The sequence below is a fragment of the Lingula anatina genome, chromosome 10, assembly GCF_051362555.1.
Source record: "Lingula anatina isolate TDL-2025a chromosome 10, LinAna3.0, whole genome shotgun sequence".
NCBI lineage: Eukaryota > Metazoa > Brachiopoda > Lingulata > Lingulida > Lingulidae > Lingula > Lingula anatina.
Window position 1 is genome coordinate 11,667,533 of NC_141776.1, and position 21,516 is coordinate 11,689,048.

At 36.0% G+C, this 21,516-nt stretch overlaps 1 protein-coding gene across 5 annotated transcripts; it reads right to left on the reverse strand.

Annotated features, from left to right (window-relative positions):
• Positions 1 to 7,332: 7,332 nt before the first annotated feature.
• Positions 7,333 to 21,397, reverse strand: LOC106167497 (uncharacterized). 5 transcript variants are annotated; one of them, XM_013546285.2, is made up of 18 exons: positions 21,266 to 21,397; positions 18,427 to 18,516; positions 17,618 to 17,756; positions 16,236 to 16,426; positions 15,835 to 15,933; positions 15,568 to 15,714; positions 15,097 to 15,188; positions 14,206 to 14,398; positions 13,537 to 13,640; positions 13,204 to 13,312; positions 12,252 to 12,396; positions 11,677 to 11,873; positions 10,767 to 10,865; positions 10,340 to 10,578; positions 9,777 to 9,963; positions 8,885 to 8,947; positions 8,553 to 8,609; positions 7,333 to 7,910 (listed from the first exon to the last, which is right to left on the reverse strand). In XM_013546285.2, the coding sequence occupies exons 2-17, from the start codon at positions 18,512 to 18,514 to the stop codon at positions 8,587 to 8,589; spliced, it is 2,115 nt and encodes a 704-aa protein (XP_013401739.1). In that variant the 5' UTR covers positions 18,515 to 18,516; positions 21,266 to 21,397; the 3' UTR covers positions 7,333 to 7,910; positions 8,553 to 8,586. The 5 variants fall into 5 exon arrangements, with proteins under 5 accessions (XP_013401739.1, XP_086854035.1, XP_086854033.1 ...); XM_086997909.1 differs by lacking the exon at positions 21,266 to 21,397 and adding an exon at positions 21,009 to 21,138; XM_086997907.1 differs by lacking the exon at positions 21,266 to 21,397 and adding an exon at positions 18,986 to 19,162 and having other exon boundaries at positions 8,559 to 8,609.
• Positions 21,398 to 21,516: the final 119 nt, after the last annotated feature.

Below are 21,516 nucleotides of genomic sequence, written 5' to 3' on the forward strand. Positions count from 1 at the left end.
ATATAGGATCTTTGTGCAGCGCGTACCCTGGCGCTCAGTTCGGGTATTCCTAATTCGGCTAGTATTAAGTCATTAGGAGTGCTCTGCCTGACACTTAATAAAGTTTTGATAATTGCGTAATAGGACGACTGAGCTGTTTTATAACTTGAACATAACCAGGATTCACAGCCATACAGCACCGATAATATTAATGTTGCTTCTATGAACTTTTTCTTTATAGGAAATGGGAAGTCCGCGTTTTTCGAAATAAAAGATGCAAACTTTAAAAGTTGAGATTGTTTTGTGGAAATTTGTTGTCTGACCGCTTCCACACAACCGCCAGTCTGACTAAACATTACGCCTAGATATGTGTACACTTTACAATTTTTAACCGATACATCTATAGCTGTCAAAGGTATCTTATCTCGTTCCTCCCCGTTTATCACCATAAACTCCGTTTTGTCATTGTTAATCACCATCCCGGATCTCTGGCAGAAATTAATCAGAATATGTAATTTTCTCTCAGCCATCTCTCTACTTCACCGGCGTAAGCGCCTGTCCCGCCTATTAAAAGCTGTAAGGGGGTAATCAACTATGGTGCGCGCTCGGCTGACTACAATTTAGCGTGAACCCCCAGGGAGTTAGGTCGATCTAAATCTCTGGATCGATCTTAACCTCTGGGAATGCACCCACAACATGCATAGCACAGTGGGTAGTGTTCGGCAGGGGGTGGAATATTGTAAACTGGATACCCGTGTACCGCTAGGTGCAAGTCCAACTATCGTTTCTTTTCTTTTTTCTTTTTTTATATATAAGCATTGTTTTCATACGAGAAAATGTGGACAGAAACGCCTTTGCGGGTTTAAAGGTCCGCCTATAAGTGGCTGAAGACATTATATTAATGGAGTATAGAAAAATATATCTTATCTTATATCTTCAAAACTGGCAAAGATACGCCCATATATAGTTAATATTACACTTGAATGCCAATCTTACTGTGACATTAGATATGACGTATGACCTCTTTTATCACATTGAAGTGAACTTTGTACATTTTCAGGTCCTTAAATCTCCAATACTAGCAGCTATATGCTCAAAGTAAGGTAACTATTGAACTTGAATAGGTAGTCATACATTGGCAATCTCCTGTGACCTTAAATTTGACATTTGACCTATTTTCACCATGAAACGCTGAGACGGATCCAGGATTATTTGAAGGGAGGAGGTCGGCTTAGCATTAGTATTTTAGAGGATGAACGGTGTCATTTGGTATGATATATCTAGTGAATATTCTTATTTCAAGACGGGGCCATTGGTGTGATATTCAGAAATCGAAGAGGGGTGGTAAGGACCCCACTGGCACCCCCCCAAAATCCGCCTCAGAATTGATCCTTGTACACCACTCAAGAGGGCATTCTGCTTTTCTTTTTCTTCTGGTGTAGATATTACGAAGTAGCACGTGTGTATAAAGTAGTCAGTTAGTTTAGAATGAATTGATCACGCTGTCTCACTCCCTCCCTCTCCTTCTTTGTCTTACCCCCCTACACACATCACACATCTAATTGATATCAAAAAACAAGTATCGAAACACCAACGAAATTACAACATGCAACACATATAATTTATTTGCTGATAAACGTTTTAAATAATTTAACCAACTTATTTGGATAGAAACCATAACGGATATAGCTCCTTTAGGAGATAAACTACTTGGTTAAAGGATTTTAGTCACGTAAAAATCAATTTCTCGAATTTTGAAGATTCAGCACTTGATCCAATGGATATATGTTTTAATCGATCATCACCTTTAAAAAGTATTTAAACAATATATTAGTAAAAAATAGTTTTAGTAAACCTCACCTCAATATGCAATCAACTGACCTGCATGCTGAATGAAGACAGAGAAGTTATGTTGAACGGGGTTGGGCGAATTTCGTTTTGCCTCAGTGTTGCCTTGAGATTCACCGAAAAAGCAGCACTCGTTGACAATCTTCTCTCTTTGTCTGTGACGGTCTTCTGTGACTTATTTACGAACTTCGGTGACAATAAATATTATGCTCAAGATTATGGTCGCCTCAAGTGTTTTAGATCATATCATATCATAGTCCGATATCATAGTCTGCAGGGGCGTAACCAGACCTTTAAAAATTGTACGCACAGATTTTTAAAATTCCCAGCAAAATGTAGACTAACACCCCATTCTCATAGATTAGATCGACCTACATTGGATCGACCTAACTCCCTGGGGGTTCACGCTAAATAGTGCGTACAATTTTTTGGCCAACCATGATATTATTTTATATAAATTTAGTGTTCACGGAATATAAAAGAAAATCCTCTGCTTATTAAAGTCACCTGTATGTACAAATCCTCTGTATCAATTGTGCCAGAGGATTTGTACATACAGGTGACTTTAATAAGCAGAGGATTTTCTTTTATATTCCGTGAACACTAAATTTATATAAAATAATATCATGGTTGGCCAAAGAATTGTACGCACAGTGCATCCGTGCGTATGCCTAGTTACGCCCATGGTCTGATAGTCTTTTAAATTAACTGTCATCAGTTGAAAAGCTTACTAATTGCTGATGCATAGGAAGTGCTTGATAATTGACCAAGAGCTCGTTAACAATAGAATATGTTAATTACGCACCGCCGCACTTCCTAAGCCAGGTAATAACAGGTAACTTGACCTGTCAGATTCTTGATGGGCTTTTACGTTTTTTCAATACATCTCATGGGGTAATGTCATTGGTATATTTAAATGACTTTTTAAAGTGAGTTCCAACACGGTCGCGAACATTAATGAAAGTGATTGATCTCAGGGTATCTTGAAGCATGCGTATGCTGAGGCATTACTTCTGTGGAAGAAAACGTGGTTGAGGAAAAACTCGAAAAAGAGCGGTTATATTAAAGAAAATAGAATGGGAACTGCTGTAATTAAATGGTTCGTAATCTTAATTAGTTTAACGAAAAAAATGGTTGTGTGCTTTGAAAATTTGTTTCTGAAGTTAAGGGTATTTCAACAGAAATATAAAATAATTTAAAAGATTTATAATTTTATAATTTATAGTTTCATAATTTGAAATTTGCGTCTGTACGCAAAACTGTTTGCAAATTTGTAAGTTTTGTCAAATCCCAAAACATATACATGTAGCAGAACAAGGTAAAAAAAGCAAATGTTTGCTATTAGTAGCATGTTAAAAAATCGTAACTTCAATGTGTTCACTAAAGGTGCAGTATTTGATACGCACGTTAACTTAATCTATTTTAAATTATGCATGGATATTTAACATGGTAAGGAATATAAGAAAGACACATACAGAGTATTTAAAGGATATTAGGTGTAAAAAGGAACACTAGTGATAATTTAGTTCATTACATACATAACTTAGTATATTATGAAACCGGGAGATACCCACTTCTTTTAAGCATAAAGCTTCGATTTTTTAATATTGATTTAAATCCGCTCCTCGAAAAATTGAATTATAATAACGTGCTATAAAGATCTACTTAACAAAAAATTTGATTGGTAATTTGAGTACGTAATGAACTGGAGACAATTGGCTTGTCATTAATTTTTCACGAAAATATGTCAGATAATTTGATACCGTCCTTAATAGAGTAAAGATTGAAAGATCATTTTAAGCAAACATTGACTAGAGTTACATTCACAAGGAGTAAAGGGCTATTGTACCAACATCTTGTAGATAATTTAGCAGTGCAATTCTATTTAAATGAGCCAATGTCACAGAAATATAAGGAATTAATTGCAAAGTTAGAGTTTCATCACATGATTTAGCTGTACAGAATGGAAAGTAAACAGACAAATAAAAAGTAAGATCCTGTAAACTATGTATTTTAGATGACATCGAGGATGAATTGCATTTTATTCTTTTAAGAATATAAAATGTTTTTGCTATATAACGATTAGGCAGAAATACGTCAAAACATTTATTACACGAAGCAAATATTTAATTGCTCTCAAGCTAATTAAATTGTTTACACTTAACAATGTTTCACAATTAAACAACTTATGAAAGTACTTAAAATCGGAGCTAAGATTAACGCCAGTCGGATGTAGTTGTATTGTTGTTGTTTTTACGACTTTATATTTTATTGCATTTCATTCTGATGAAACGTAGGGTGCAAGGGTTCAATAAATTGAATTGAACTGAATTTCACAAGTTACATGGACCTCAAATCGAATGATCAAAAATGCCCTCAAGTCATTCGAGTGCATTATTTTATACTAGTTAGGAGAACCATAATTAAATTCTAGTTAAAGAATTGAATAGAAGGGAAAATGGTTTCACACGGCTCCACGAGGATTTTAATCTTAAAAGACCAATCGGGTAAGATATCTGAATAAGTATGAACTTTTATCAGGATTCAGAAAAGTCATCTTACAGATAGACATTACAGCTAAGTTTGACAGCTAAACACGCTGTTTAGCTCTCTTCTCCGGTGGAACGATTGCCGTCATCAGACCACGTGAACACGTAGCTCATTAACTCCAAGGTCGAGCAAGGACGTTTTTAAAGCCCAAAATTTACAAAATGAGCTTTAATTTTGTGTATTTGACATGTTTTCTAAATAATATGCTCCGTTCAGTCCATTCCGACGAGAAACCTTAAAGCTAAAGATATTTATGCAGCACGGAAGAGGTCGTTGCTATGCTGCTACGCAAAGGATACATTGTTGTAAAACATCAACAACATGGGGGATAAAATACTTATCAAATATTATTATGAATATATGAAAATATTTACTTTTATTTTTTGGTATCAAAAACGGGCTGGTCAATATTGATTTTATGATAGGATATCTCGTGGTTTAATACCATCTCGTTTTGCTCGGTTGCTTTAAGTTCGTTTTTGTTAGGTTTGCTTTCTATATCTGATTGGATAAGTACGAAATAACCAATTTCATGTTGTGACATCAAACTATGGCTTCTAAAATATATGCCTGAGTTAATGCATTTGAGCTGATAACGCAACAGCATCCATTACGGGTCGAAAACTGATATGTCGCTATCAAAGTTTCATCTACAGGTGTCTCATCTGAACAGCAACAGCTGATATCCAGTAGATCTTTCCCAAAGCAGGGCGTTTATTTACGTATTGATTAAACTAATAAGGAAATATCAACATAAACATGAGATGAAGATGAAAACACCAACCACAAATATCATGGAAAAAGAAAATAAAGTCAAACTCAGCATCAAAAAAGTGATATTTAAACCACCTAGAGAAATACAAACATCAGTGATCGTCTAGCAAGTATATTTTCAGATAACTGTATCTCTAGATAATATAATACTTGTCATTAGTTATGATATTTACCTCTATTTTCTTCAGTTATATTATTTTCTCTTCGTGGTAGGTCGCCATTTTGATGTTTTGTTTTCTGTTCACGTGAGACGTTTAAAGTTCAAGATGACTTCAAAGTCATCCTTATCAGCAACATGGTTGTCAAATATAACAAGACCTTATACCCCCGTCATACTAGAGGCTGAATAGGCAAGAATGCCGTCGAAAAGACAATTCTTTGTGCGTTCCTGGATATTCGAAGAGCATTCCAAAAATTCTGAGTGCATTCCAAATATTTTTACCCATCCTTGTGGCCGGTTCGAATGTTTTGCTCATGTTAAAGACTTTTGAAGTGCATTCCAAGTGGAAAATCATCGAATGGCATTGAATAGTATTCTTACTGCACTGTGACTGCATTCTTATTATTCTCACGGCATTCCGACAGCATTCGAAACATTCTGAAGACATTCGAGGGAGAATCGAAATGGCAAGACACTTCAAATCCTGCTAGAATGAGCCAGAATGCAACTGGAATGCATCTCTATACTATTTCAGCCAGCAATCAAACTCCACTCGTACGGAATTCGAAGTGTATTCTAAATATTCTGACTGCATTCTGACAGCATTATTGATATTTCAAGTTTTCCAACTACATTCGAGCTGCATTTGAGAACTAATGCAGCCGAAATGTGCACGAATCATTCCAGGCGAATTCCAGCGCATTCTGAGTATTCCAACTTCATTCTGACAAGAATTTAGGTCAATTTGAAATTTCTTCCCGAATGTAGTACGAATTTTTTTTTTTTTTTTTTTTTTTTTAGTCATTCCGGCTGGTTCTGCTGATTCCGAATAAGTGTGACGGGGGCTTCAACGGTAGACAGCCTAATTGCGGTTTTGGTGGTGACGCATTTTAAACATCTCATCTAACACATTCTTAATTTTAAATGTTGCCTTTTATTGTGATTGGACTACTAGTTCTGGGTCGGAGGATATAAGACGTGCGGCATTAGACCTATGGAAGCCGATGCCATGGCAGAGGGGTACCCCGCTTGTAAAGTAATGGTGCCTGCATGTACCGTTCATTTTGAATATGGTGCAATTCACGATATTGGCACCGCCAGCCAGTAACTTCGTTATCGTATCATGGATGTCACTGTGTTTATTAATAACGAGGAGAGTTGTGGCCACATGACTTACAAGCACCTGTGGCAAATCAGGGATGATAGTTTGAACAGGAAATAGCATAAATGACGTGCAAATGACGGACGTGTAAAAAGACGAGAAATGGAAGTCAAACAGGCGTTGTTAAGAAGATGAAACCCCAACTAGAACTTGATTAACAAAACTATCTTGACAGTCAATGAAAACGCGTCATTTATTACTCAAATAATCACCATATTTACATAAATCTTTCACAACCCTACCGCAAATTTTACAGTGCTCCCAAGAAGGCGTGTAATGGAATTTAATAATAAATGTGTCCTATAAGGGATTTACACGCCATTTTACTTGAATAAAATATGAAAATTTTCCAAACGCTTTTAGATGCATGAAAATGATAATCTATTCATCAATGACTGGGCAGCCACGTGGGCCACCATTTCACTTTGTGCATTCCTGGAAATTCAGACACCAGGATCATTTTTATGAGAGAATTTCTCGTTGTCAAAAAATTAAGGTTGGGAAATATACGTAACTAAGCAGAATATGAATATACATAATACATAATTTAGGAATATTTCGAAAAACAAATTAAGGTTGGGAAAGAGCTGATCAGAATATGAATATCCTTGAAGTTCAGTGCTGAAAACGCATAATGCCGTAAGCTCATATTTCTGACAAGCACTAGTGCATATTGTATGTTCTACAACGAGCTGACAACATAAGTGCATTACCCAAATTTTACGTAGAAAAGGACGGAGGAAAGTCCCACTTTCTTAGCATCAGAAGTACCCCTTAACGATTCTAGGACAATTGCCCTCGGGCACCCCCCCCCCCCCCCCCCGCACAATACTCCCCAAGACACCCCACCCCCGGCACAATCCCTACCAAAGAACCCCCTTCCAAATGTAGGAACTTCATTGTTTTTGAATTATTTATTTGACGCATTTATGCATTTCTTGAATATTTTACCGCTAATAAGAAAGGAGAAAAAAATCAAATTAAAACCAAAGCATATGGGCTATTAGTTGCAAAATCCAGGAAACCTACTAACGTGTAAAAAAACCTGACAGGTAACCATCAATTATTAGGTGCCATGAATGCTTTTTTTTGTAAATTTTACATCTGTACCACAGGCCCAAGGCTTAACAAAATGCTACGGTGCCAGTGCTAGCAGTATGAAGTGCTTTCAACTAGCTGCCTTTTTTTTTTTTTTTTTTTCATTTAAAATTTAAAAAGTCTCAACCAGCAGCTTCTCGAGAGAACAAGCATTTCGAGGCTTCCTTATCTGGAATATTCAGATCCAGTAATCGACAGCTTATCTTTCAAAATCATTTTTTGTAAATGTGTTTGTTCAACATCATTGCAGTGGATGCTGTTCATTTGCTCCATAAGTAGGGGAGAAATTCTCAGAGCCAGGGTGCGGTGGTGGTACCTTACGTGTTTGTTCAACTGCATCTGCAAAAACAAAGTAAGAGAACCAGAACCCCAAAATACTAAAATAAAGGAAGAATCTACAATGTCTATTGTCTTTTTCAGCAAAGTCAACATGCTGTTATGAAAAATGCCTAAATATTAAAATGCAGGCCTCATAATGTGAAATACACGTAAAATTTGAGTACCAATGAGGCGAGAACTTCAACACACAGTCTACACCAGGGCAATAAAAAAACTGTCAGATATAAAATACACTAGTGGACAATTCTTGCTGTTTCATTCCTGTCCTGACTGATGAAGAATAAATTTTTTTCAATTGCTACATAATTAAATCAAAATTGAAGAAAATAATATACATAAAAAGGGTTAACACAAATCTTATTTATATTACTTATAAATAAGACTATAAACCAATTCCGCTTTTACTGCCAAGGCCACATTTGTTCAGTAATTATGTCGACGTGCATGACTAAAATCGCGTATTCTATTAATATATAGGGTTTCACTTGAAAACAATCAGGAATTTCTTCAACGTCAGTATAGGTTGTAATATGCATCAACTCTCTCAATTCATGATGAAGTTATACCGTCAGCAGCCAAATATATTTCCTAGTAAATGATAGTTAAGTTATCCTATAGCTACTGTGAAATGGAGCTACTTACAGGTACCCGTTGTTCTGTCAAGATAAGCAAGTGATCAAGTGGCACCTTGGTGAGAGGCTGCAGAATAAAGAAACTGTTAAAATTTCACCTTTGAATCTGGCAGTAAAAATCACTCTGTTTACGTATACGGGAATGCATGGGACAATCTGTACATTCTTCATCAAAATTACATAAACAGATTTGGAAAGCAGCTATCAAATATATTGCAAAATGACTTCACTTGTGAAGGCACACACGCTGATCAAACAATAACTATACAGAAGATGTTACTTCATATGTAAGTAAAAAAGAAAATGTGGAGATGACTGTCATAAGTACACTTTATTACTGACCGTCTGTTAGCTCTTTCAGCTTCTTTTCCAGCTCTTTGGTGATGGGAAACTGGCAGTTGGTATCTTGTTTTTGAAATGGAATAATTCATAGAATGCACGAATATCTAAATGAATGAATCACTCGATCAGTCAACAAACCAACAACACATTTACATATCCTTAACATAACTAAACGTAAATTATTAATATTTATGTATTAATCAATTTAAGTAAACCATACTAGTAAAAATAAAAGTAAAAATAAAGTACAGCTGTCAAAAAATGTTCCAATTTTCTTGCCTTTTTTGAAAAGTTTTTTTCAACCAAACAGCACATACTTCAAAAGAAATGGTAATACCTTTTAGCGTTTATAGTAAAGAATGTGACAGGAATTTGATGGTCATTAAAGATAGAGGGAACCTGATTAGGCTTGAAATAAAAATCACTAAGTTGGACGTCTCAAAATGACCTTTTAAGGAATACAAAATACCTATTGTGCATCCGAAAAAAACTAACATTCAAATAAGTCATAACTACAAAATATTTGACATATATGCTGTATAAGTAGCTGCCACACGTTTTAATTAAGTAAATTGTTTTAATATTTTCTTATATATGCAATTTTCTCTAATTATGGTCATTTGCAAGTAGAGTAGTTGTCAATAGATGTACATATAATGAAATGTGTACCAAAGCTAGGATAATCTGCATTGACAGTAACTGAACGGCCTGTATACCAAAATATCCAATAAAATGCTGAAGGGCCATATTCATTAAACATGGAACTGGAAACCAAAGGTATTGGGTTTAGTATCGAGGGTAATAATAATATACTTTTGTGTGTGTCCATGTAAATGTACCTGCATATGTGCATGGCAGAATGTACCGATATAGATCGGTGCATGCAACCTACCATCATATGGCAGCAGAATGAAGTTTCCCAGGCATTCCTCTGCGTTGTTAAGTATTTCCCCCAAGATACGACAGAAATCCTTCTGCTGCTTCATCATTTCCTCTGCATTAAGGCCCGCTGAGCGTCCTTTTTCCATTTCATACAGGTGTAACAAGGCCGTGACATATTCTGATGCAAAAACATATTCCTGCAAAAAATAACCATAAAATAATAATAATAATAATTATAATAATAAACAAATAAATAAATAAATAAATAAACATCAATTTACATTCAATCAGCCATATAATCAGCCATTTAAGTGAAAAATAGCCCAATTTACAAACAATCTAAATGTAACATTGAATCGCGTTAACATATATAATATTATTCTCAAAATTACATTAACAATAACACACTTTTACTATGTTAATTTTTTTGCGTTCACGATGATAGTTCATAAAATATTACATAACATTTAGCAGCACCATCTGACCACCGAAACTAATGCCATGTTGCACTGTGTCAGTGGAAAATGTAAGTAGGGCTTATGATGGTAATCTACCAGGAGAACATGACTTTACCTTTCCATCAGATTCAGACTGAAACTTGTACAGACGACTAGAATAGTCCCTGTCTGGCAATCCAGCCCGTGTCACCCTGAACTTCACTTCTCCTACATACTGAATTTTCTGATCACTGTCCTGAAGCTTGTCCCACACATAACAAGTCTGGGGCAGAAGGAGGACAAGTTTGGGAATGACTACCGTGTTGGAACCCCCCTGGTCCCAATAACTTGATGCTTCTATCCGCTGTTTTAGTCCTGAAAACACAAGAAAAATGCATAACATCTGGGAAAGCTTAGAATGTCTATGTGCTTAAAAGTATAGCATCCAGTTAAAAGATTATCAAATTGATGAGAAATATGTACTTATCTCGAATATGTCAAATACTTTAATTACAGTAAGGTTGACCTTTTTATTTGTAGCAGTTCGTTTTATAATATTATACCAGGTAAAATGAGCTTGAGATATCCATAGTAATATGACCAGGCCATTCCCGTGGCTATGTCTCCTGCTGGCTGGGCAGATTTCAACTTCAAAATGGGAGCTAGAAGGGAAAAAATAATCTCCTGTTCATAATAAGAAAAGAGAATTGCATGGTTGAAATTGCCCGTGAGAATCACCTTCAATTATCTTGTACTACTAAGTACTAGTACTTGTCCCTTTTGGTATTTATCTGCCAGTTCACAACACATAATACAATACTCTCCCATTCAACCTTTACCACCCCTTACCACACCACACCCCTCTGAGCAGACCCACCATCATTCACACCACACCCCTCTGAGCAGACCCACCATTATTCACACCACACCCCTCTGAGCAGACCCACCATTATTCACACCACACCCCTCTGAGCAGACCCACCATTATTCACACCACACCTTTCACTAATCCCTTCCATCCCGCACGAAAACGCAGTAGATGCTTCAGCGCAGTAGACTACTGCAATCATACTGCAAATATGCCTCAAATCTGCTTCGCATTGGGAGCTAATTAGCATATTTGAAACATGCTTCTATCATGCTGCTAATCTACTGCATTAATGCTCCTCCTCTGTACAACCCTTTGTAATTTTTGAAGTAGAATTGCAGTAGGGTATACTGCATTTCTACTGCAAATATGCTCCACACCACTACTGCGTTAATGCTATCGATCTTTGCTACTTCGATACTACTGCATTTTCGTGCGGGATGTCTCAATAAGGGTACCACGCCTATCAATTACCATTTTGAATTCGCACTAACTCTAACATCACCAAACTTTCCTCTCCCAAACCTACCTCTCTCACACGCACACGTACTGAACCATTCCTAGGGCACGTCTTTTGTCTACTAGTAGGTTTTGCAAATAGGTACCTTCCAAAGCTTTCACCAGTCTCCCAAAGCACTCCTCCTCGGTCATTTTACATTTCTCAATGTATATTACATTCGTCAGCACAGAGGGCAGTTCATTAGGCTCCACATCCACCAAGACTGGGACTAGTGTTAGCCGTCCTTGCTGAATATCATCAGCCAATCGTTCATGCATCAAAAGTGTGTTCAAATAAGGTGTACTGAAAGACAAATGTATAATATGTGACAGCCATGCAGACTTTATATGAACCTCTTCATGCAGTCAGTAAGTAATGGCCATACAGCATTTAAGCGAATAAGAGGTCAGTGGTTTGATATCCCAGATATATTTGCCATCAAGTATATATTTCACATTGAAAATACCAGTGTATGAATGGAAATACCAATGTTGGGGAAAATGAAAGTTTAGAAACATCTCACAGATTCAAGACTGATAATCCAATCAGGGTGTTTCTTTCGAACCCCAGTATAACATATTAGTACATTAACTACATCAATTTTCTTATGGATAAGGTACAAAAACTAAAACTTATAAACATACAACATATTTTAAAATTTAAGTAATTAAATATACTTACGACTCCAAGAATCTTTTAGTCACGTACAATATAGTATTTCTAGAATTTTTCAAAGCTTCCTCGATGGACTTTGTCTCCATTTTATCTACTTCAAATTTCCCCCTGTGAATGATACGGAATTGCCTGTCCCCATAGCTTTCCAATTCTGAAGGGAATGTTAACACATACATGAAGTCATGAATAATAGAACAACCGGTTGATCAGAAAGACAATACTGCCTACTGACTGTGTAACACAAACTGGGTAATACACAGAAAGGGGATCATGGCCATATTATGGTCGTATAGCAGCTATGGCTGAATTCCTTCTAGATTTGGGGATATTTAAGGGCCTGAACAATTAACAAGTGCATTTCATGGTGAGGACATGGGCAAGATTGCCTGGGTAAGGCCGACAGAAGGAAACCACTACCAGAAAAGAGAGACTTTTTGTATGCTTTCCTCGAGGAAAACGTTTCATGAATTGAACGGATTGGCTGTAATATTTAACAAGTTTTCCATCGGTATCGTCCACACTGTTGCCGTTATTTTGGCATTTTTGCCGTTAGGAGACTAGTGATCACTGCCAAGAACTATGAGTCAAATGGTATATTGGAACAATTGAGACCAGCCAATAACTGGAGCATGGTACTGCAACCCAATGAAAGCAGGTTACACATGTAAGTGTTTTCAGAGTTCAAGGGCGCGTAAGGGTTTGGAGAGCAGCTGTTAAGAGTATCTGCCTAATTGTCTGCCTCTTGTTGACAAGGCTCACCCCATGGCATGGGATGTGTTGGCAACTATGGTGTAGGCGAGCTGGCAGTGGTCAACCTTTGTTAGCTTATTAATTGGTTGTACAACCACTGAATTTTTGTGAAAAAAATACTTTTAGAAGTTGAATGAAGAACATTGGTACATGATTTTCTGTACCATTTTACATATTAAAGAGCCTCTCAGGCTGTGTGCTTGCTTACTTTCTACGAGTCTGTCTACTTCTTCACCATCATCATCACTGTGCCACACAAATGCATCATATTCTTCTCCTACTTTCACTTTCTCAAACTCAGTAGGTAAACCATGTTCCTGAAATCACAGTTATAAAGAAAATCATCTTAAGGATATTGTTACCCTTTATTATCATCCAGTTACCGATAATAAGTTTTTCGTGCACCTAATTCTTCAATAATGTAATAATGAATCTATCTTTGTGCTGAATTTAAAAAAAACTCGAAAATATAAAATTTCGGCGTTTATATTTTTCGTTGCAAACACTAGTGCACTTTGACTGTAACGTGACCCCCAATTACCTGTTGTGTGGTGTTACCAGAAGCCTCTGTGTTCAGTCCATCCCTTATTGCCTTTACTATCAAATCAGCTATAGGGTACTTCTTTGATCCGTCTGCAATCTCATCTACAATGTACAGCACAGTGTAAAGACGATGGGCAATTGTGATAGAAAATCTAGCATTATACTCCCTACTGATGATCAGCACAGGATTCTATAATTTTAAGTTTTGCAACACTTAAAAAATAGGGCATGTTACGATAACATGGCCAATACTTTCATACATTCAATAGAGCCATTTGTCGAACCATTGCCCAAGGGACCTAAAATAGTCAGGGAAATATGTTCAAGATGGCCAGTTGATGTAAAAGGGCAGGACTAAACGGTGTGACAGGAATGTTAGTCCTAGGAATGGAAGTCCGGGGTCCCATATCATTAGTACAGGTTAGGGTACGTGTATCGTATAGATTTGAATTTACTTCTAACGTTATACCCCCAAAATATGCACTCATAGGTGTCGTACCTTTGCTTTCTTGACATACAGCTAGTAAAATGAGAAATTGATTAGGTACAAATGTAGACAGTAAAAAGCTTTGCCACAACATACTGTAAGCCATTTTTATAAATCATTAAAAACTCTCAAGCCGGAGGCACAGGTATCATGTAATCCCAGTTACGTCAGTGCACATACCTTTATACTTCAGCAGCAAATATGTATCCTTGGCGCCCTCTGGCAGAGCACTGTCCAGTGCTTGTTTCAGGACCTGGCAATACAACACGTATTGCACATATTTGGCATTAGCATCAAACTCAGCCAGGTGTCCGCTCTCAAGTTCTTGCATTGACATAAGTGGGGTGGAGTATTCTCCAGAGAAATAGTAAACCTGTATAAAGTAAAACAACTTATGATGCTTTGCAGTAAATTCATCCCTAAGAAATATTAATACATGCACAACTTTATTGTGTAAATGAATGCATACGATAAGAACGTTCGACCACGATCAGCACAGTTTAAGGACACTCGACAAAAAATAAATAAATAAATAAATAAATAAATAAATAAATAAATAAATAGATGAAAAATAAAATAAATAAAAATTGAAGACTCAGGACAGACTTAAGAAAAAAAGGTTGAATAGATAATTACTCTGTAGGATTTTTCACAACAAGAACATGAAATTGTATATTGTATAATGGTAATGTTGTTACTTAAGTAAAAGGAACAAAGATTGAAGAGATACAGCTCTCCTTTTAGAGGACAAAGCTAAGTTACTACATAAGCGGATGAGTATGCATGGTTGCAGAAGGACGATCAATTAATTATGTTCTTTAAATTGCATGTAAGGTATATTACTGTATACCAGCATTTTGTTTTTGATTTGTCAAAGATTAAAAAATAAAAACGATTTTGTGCCAGACGCAATCTCACGTTGAGATATAAATCTGAGTGAATTTACATTAAATTTTGCCAGAAATGTATTATTTTAACTTTAATCTTTCACTTTTATCTTTAAAAGTTCGAGTTTTATCATTGTGTTATTCATATTAATAGTGATAACATCATCTGAGAAGAATTTCCTACCTCCCCATCATCTGCTGTTACCGTAAACAAAAAGTTTTTATATTCTCTCTCTGGCTTCCCTGCTCTTGCTTTGTTGAATGGTTTTAGGTTCCCTGGTTGTCAAATAACAAAGAAAAAAGTTTCAGATAGGGAAAACAAACACAAAACCTTGCTATTTATGGAGCAGGTCATTTACATTTTGTATATGTGTTTGAGAGGGTTAAATAAAAACTTACTAATTCATCATGGATCTCAAAGCCTTTCCTATATATTGCTCACGCCAATGCATGCTGGTCTACAGAACTTGGCATAATTCCACTAGTATTCAGCCCATTACAATATAATCCCTAGTTATACTAGGGAAGTCCCACAATCATGTATTCGTGAGATTGTCTGTCCTGATATCTGGGGCTATTGACTTAAAAATTTCAAAATTTCTACCAGCCCTAATGGATTGACAATTAACAAGGGTTTAGGCTTGACGTTAATTACCTGCTCTCTGTATCCGGTCGTCATTGTCATTCATGCTAGACCAGCAGTAGCAACTCTCAGGAAGGAGGATAATGAACTTAGGGATGTATTTTCCTTTTCTGGAGTGTGGGTCCAAATCTTCCCATTCCTGAAATCTCTGCTTGAGTCCTGAAAACACAAACGTATAGTGACAAGTGGTACTAATTGATAAATATCTCATATTTACAATATCCAATAGATAGTGTATGTATTGTGAACAGAAATAGAAAATTCAAAGTAACAGCTTACCTGGCAGGATAAGATTGAGATAGCCATAAAAGTACCCCCATACTAGACCATGTGCAACATTACCAGTGGGAAGGGCTTTCTTCAGACCAACCAATGGGGCTAAAATACAGGTATGTCACATAATTTATACTTTACGGCGATAATATATTTTAACTGACAAGAAAAGCAACTCATCTTTATTTAAAAAAAAAACATAACTATTAATATGTCACTACGTTTTTACAGCACCTTTTCTCAGTCTTTTGTACCAACGTGTGCCAACATGTTCTTATTCATAAAAGGAATAAATTTAAAGTAGAAAATCATAACATCATGAATTAACAAAATTAAAGATCAACAAAAAAAAATTATTAATAATCAATAATACTAAAATACAACAATAATACCATTTCACAATTTACCTTTGATCCTGCTTAATAAAGTGTCAAAAAACCCTTCCTTTCTGCTATCAATTGGATCCAAAGCCCTCAAATGGCCAGGTACTTCTTCCAATTCTTCATCAGTGATGTTAGCATATACCGGGATTACTTGCTGCTTCTCTGATTTCTTTGCATGTGCCAAACTCAGACTTGTTTCAAATCTGCACCAATTACTGAAACAAACAGTTGCAGGAAGATGATCAGACAGGCGTAAATACAAACCCTTGGTCACAAATAGTTGTCACAGGTTCAACATTTGAGTTCATCTTTCCGTCTTTCGATCTCTATCTCCTAATTCTTAAGAATGGAATCATGGAGGCGGTTATACTAATTATACTATCACTTCTATTACCACTACTACAAATAATAATAATAATAATAATAATAATAATTATTATTATTATTATTATTACTATTATTATATAATAGAAACAAATAAAGAAAAGCAGTTATTTTGTCACGAACGGTTTCATTGCATATTCATTTGGTTGCAATGTGATGTGATTAGGACTCAATGTGATTTGATTGTTGCATTAGGATCTGCTATTACCTGTTTAATGTAGGTTTTAACTTATAAATAAAGTTTTTGTTTCAATTTCCCTTTCTGTTTGGGTTGTTTCCCTAGTGAATTTATAAAATGGGAATACCGTTAAGTCCTTGTTTTTGTTCATAGAGCATTACCTATTGTGCCCACTCACAGACGTGCACTGATATTTAGGTTGTCATATTTGTTGTCTGTGAACGGTCATTCTATGTCGGAGAGTGTCTCCGGTTTGTCCTATATATTTCTCATCGCATCCACTGCAAGTCAGTACGTAAAGTAAATGTGAGCTTGTGCAGGTGAATAGGTGTTTAATTCTAAATGTAAATTCATTTTTAAATGTTAGATAGCTCCCCTCTTTAATTAGTGGGCAGGTGCCGTCCATGGGTACTTCACATTTCTGTACTCGTATTGTTGAGGTTTCTCACATTTGTCTTGGAATTGTTTTCAAATTTTGCTTTTGTTAAAATTTGCTTAAGTGATGGACTTTGTCTTTTACTCTTTATTATCTGCATGTCAGTTAATATCTCATTCATTTTGTCATCTTGTTTAACCAATAGTAAGTAACCAGTTATGACATTCTTTACTTTCAGTTTTTTGGATTATATGTTGATATGTACGGTATACATATGGGTTCCTTTTTAAAGAGGAAAAACACTTTTACTTTCAATACAATTAGACTGCACCAGGAAAAACAATTTTACTTTCAATACAAGTATACTGCACGAGGAAAAACACGTTTACACACACACACACACACACACACACACACACACACATATATAATAAATTGAACAAGGATATATACAAGTATATTATGTACCTTTTTATGGAATGTGTAGTTATATAGAGCAATGATCTCCTGGAATGTTCAAAGTAATTGATGATACTCTCCAGCACTGGTTTGCCTGGTTCAAAGTCTCTTTCTGCCAACACGGATTTCACCCCTTCCTTATTTAAATCTGAAATGAAACGAATATGTATACTCTCTTTTATTAAGGTATATATACTAATTGGGTGTTTATTTTGTCAGATGCATTCCATCCCAATTATTTCCGACGTTGCCTAATGAAATGCGTCCGACTCATTAGTCTGTGAGTCTGTGAGCCGCTGTGTCTGTGAGTCAGTAATTTTTTTCTTAGATCATTAGTCAGCGGTGTGTTAGGGGAAAAAGTGGGCTCTGACCCCTCCCCAACTTCATTTTTTGAAAAACAAAATCACACAAAAATGTCTTTCCAGTGACCTCTCGACTCCGCTGAACTCAGCAATCAACTAATAAGCCTATGTTGTCAGTGAGTTGCTGTATTTTATTTCTGTAATATATGGCATACTTTGTCACTTAGACTGCATTCCCAAAGATTTTAGATCGATCTATCGGCGTGGAGAATCTCACTGGATAACTGTCAGCTTAGCCTTTTTTAAATGACTGTCCCGCCTACTAAAAGCTGTAAGGGAGTAATTAATTTCCGTGCGCTGACAGCCATTTAGCGTGAACCCCCTGGGAGATAGGTCGATCCAGATGGATCGATCTAAACTATGGGAATGCAGTCTAAATTTATACAAGTCATTGTTAGAGATTTAATTGATCCTGATTTAGATAAAAAATACCAGAAGCAATGGTTAAAAACACACCTTCAGACAGCTGCTCCACCTCCCGCCTATCTTCAAAGCTGTAGGATATGAAGACATCATACTCATAGTCTCCCGCTTTTTCTGTCATTTCTGGAAATACATATGACAGTGGCAGATCATCTTACACGCAGAACTTATTCACACATAAATTAAACCCAAATACACGGTTTTGTATATCAGCATACAGTCCGGAGCCTGCTATGATTTTTGCCAACTGATTTTTTGTAGTTGAATATATATTCCTTAGACAAATATCGCACAAATATTATTTGTTTCATACAAAAAGGTGCATCAGCTCCATAAACCCTGACATGACTTGAGCAATGCGTTCATAACAACTGCTGTTCATTAGGTCCAATACAATCAGCACTTCAATGTAACACTTCAATGTTTAGATTTCGATTGTATAATTTATGCTAATTATGGTATACGCGCGCATATAATGCATAGGAGTCGTCAAGAACATAACACCCATCGCCATTACCCAAGCAATTGTCACCCAACCCAAATACACCTTTGAAAGCAGGTTACAGTAAGACACACGTGTAAACCTCACTACCTGTTTGTTCTCACCACAAGCGTCTTGCTATGTTTCTCGGCTAAATGTCGATTGTGAACCTGTAAGGTTGGTGTCCTCAATAGCGGTTAACTAACCTATTTCTTTCTCCTGTCGAACTGCGCAATATCAACTGTATGGAAAAAATCGATGTCTTTCGTTGTGCAACTTGAAAACATTGGGGTTAAAAGACTCATTCAAACGGAAACGCACTTTGTTAACATACAAACACTATTTATGTATTGTGTTTCAGAGTTAACAACAGCCGCGCTATATAGAAATAAGATATGTAGCATTTATCTACCTTTCAGGGTTGCAGCTCAATCGTAAGATCGAAAAAGTAGGAGAGCATTTATTTTACCACCCTCGTTAACTGCAGTGTAGTGTAGCGATAATCAGGTTATCTTTTCCTTTTTAATTTTAAATGGTAATTTCTAGTAAGTGCCAAAATATCGTGAATTAAGCAAAACATGTACGCTTGATTTTTGGTTTTAAAAACTGCTTCAAAAATTGCCTGCTTTGCGTGGTTCTCAATATTGATTTTAATTTAGGAAATTTTGTGATGAAAAGTTCTTCTCGTTCCCCTGCTCCACCCTTTAAGAGCTGCTGTAATATTTGGTAGTCTAGGGTGAATGTTTTGTAGTCTATCAATGAAAAGAGTCAGTGGATTTCACCTTATAAGTTACTTTATTTCGGGGGTTTCATATGATCTTAAGATCGTCACATCTGTTATTTTCTCTTTCTCTCTCACTTTCTATCTTTACAAAAAAAAAATAGAAGCCATACGCCACCAAGCACATCTGACATAAAACAATACATAAAAATATCGTTAAATGGATTGTTGACACATGAAGGTAAATCGATCAATTCATGGAGAATGATCATATAAATCACTCGGCCTTAGTCGCATGTGTTGGACTGGAATTATTTAAGTTAAATAATATGAGTATGTGTGCGTGAGCTTGTGCAAGTTACGTTTCCTTAAGAGTCGGCAGGTAGGACAACTTTTTCGTATTAAACAAGGATGGAAAATGTCAAAATTTCAGAAATGTTTTTATTTTCATTTTTTTTTTTTACTTTCACAGTCAATATGTTATTTTCTGTCACGTGTAGGCTACATCAAATGCAGATTGGTCTTTGGGGTCTATCCAATGATGATGTTATGGTAATAATTATTTAGATATTTAATTGAAAACAAAAAAAAAATAATAATAATAACGCTCGCCGATAGTACCTTATGAGAAAAAATAGAATGGTGGTTGAGACAAAAAAAAAGATAGATAATGCAAATCACGAAAAAGATTAATCGGATGTTAAAATAGTGACTGTGTCATCTGTACGCAGAAATAAAGTATGTGTATGGAAACTTAGTTGGTGAATAAACGTTTGATACCTTGTGACCGTAACAAAGCTAAAAGTGTTAAATTCAGTCACAAGTTCTGTCAATACCATCCCCACAGGGTTACGAACTGCAGCAATAGTAGGCCTTCTGCTTCTACTACTACTACTACTACCGCTACTACTATACTACTACTATTACTACTACTACTACTACTACTAATAATAATAATAATAATAATAATAATAACAATCATATGTATTCGTCGTAACACATATTTACAAAGATTATTTATGACCAAAATAAAAAAGAAAATAATAACATGCATCTACTGTGAGTTCATAGTAAGTGCATACATGTTTATATAATGTATGCTATACAACTAGTCTGGTAATATTCGTGAGACGTGTAGTGTTTAAATATGAGGGTAAGCACTAGTAGGCCTATTCATATCTGTTGTTCTTGTACACTGGTCGTTTCCTTTTAAAGAACCTTGAAACACGTCACTACACTTCAATCATCTGCATTGATTCTATTTTTACCCTAGGAGGTGGTTGGTAAAGAATTCCTGGTCATACGTGACTGCACACTGCTATGTAGTGTGCCAGAGTCCTCGTTGAGTTCTGGTTTCTTTTAGTGTGAGTAAGTTATTGGCAGTTGACCTATATACCCTGTGTTTTGATATACCTGCTGGTGTAGGTTATCTCTGTGCTTTTCGTACTGCATGAGGACATTGCAGGAGAAATTGGGGTGCGTTCTCCGCTCCCTAGCTGTCTACACAGTCTACACAGTCTGAGGGGTTCAGGGGTAAGAGGATTAGGTCACGTTGAGTCACCAGCCCAGTATCATTTCAGACACAGTGTATTACAGGGATATTATATATAGATATAATATATTACAACACAATAACAATGCAATCTCAATACATAAGGAAGGTTATTTACCTCATCCGACTCCAATTGAATTCCTCTTGAAAGTCATATTAATCAGTCTCATGACTATATTTCTATTTACAAAACAGGCAAGGTAAACATACTCCAGCCTTGCTATCACACTAAATCTGGGTCAGCACGCTGATACATCTGACCTAGATCTGACATTTAAATTAGATTTAATGCAGCTATATAGCTAAGCAGTTTGCACTGTGCATGTACGTTCCAGGCCAGTAAAATGATGAGCTGTTAATTAAGTTATC

Coding starts and splice junctions, on each gene's coding strand:
- LOC106167497 (XM_013546285.2), bottom strand. CDS start 18,514: ATGACAGAAAAAGCGGGAGACTATGAGTATGATGTCTTCATATCCTAC. Junction 16,427..17,617: donor ACTACACATTCCATAAAAAG/GTACATAATATA, acceptor TGTTTGTTTCAG/TAATTGGTGCAGATTTGAAA. Junction 15,189..15,567: donor CGACCGGATACAGAGAGCAG/GTAATTAACGTC, acceptor TTTGACAACCAG/GGAACCTAAAACCATTCAAC.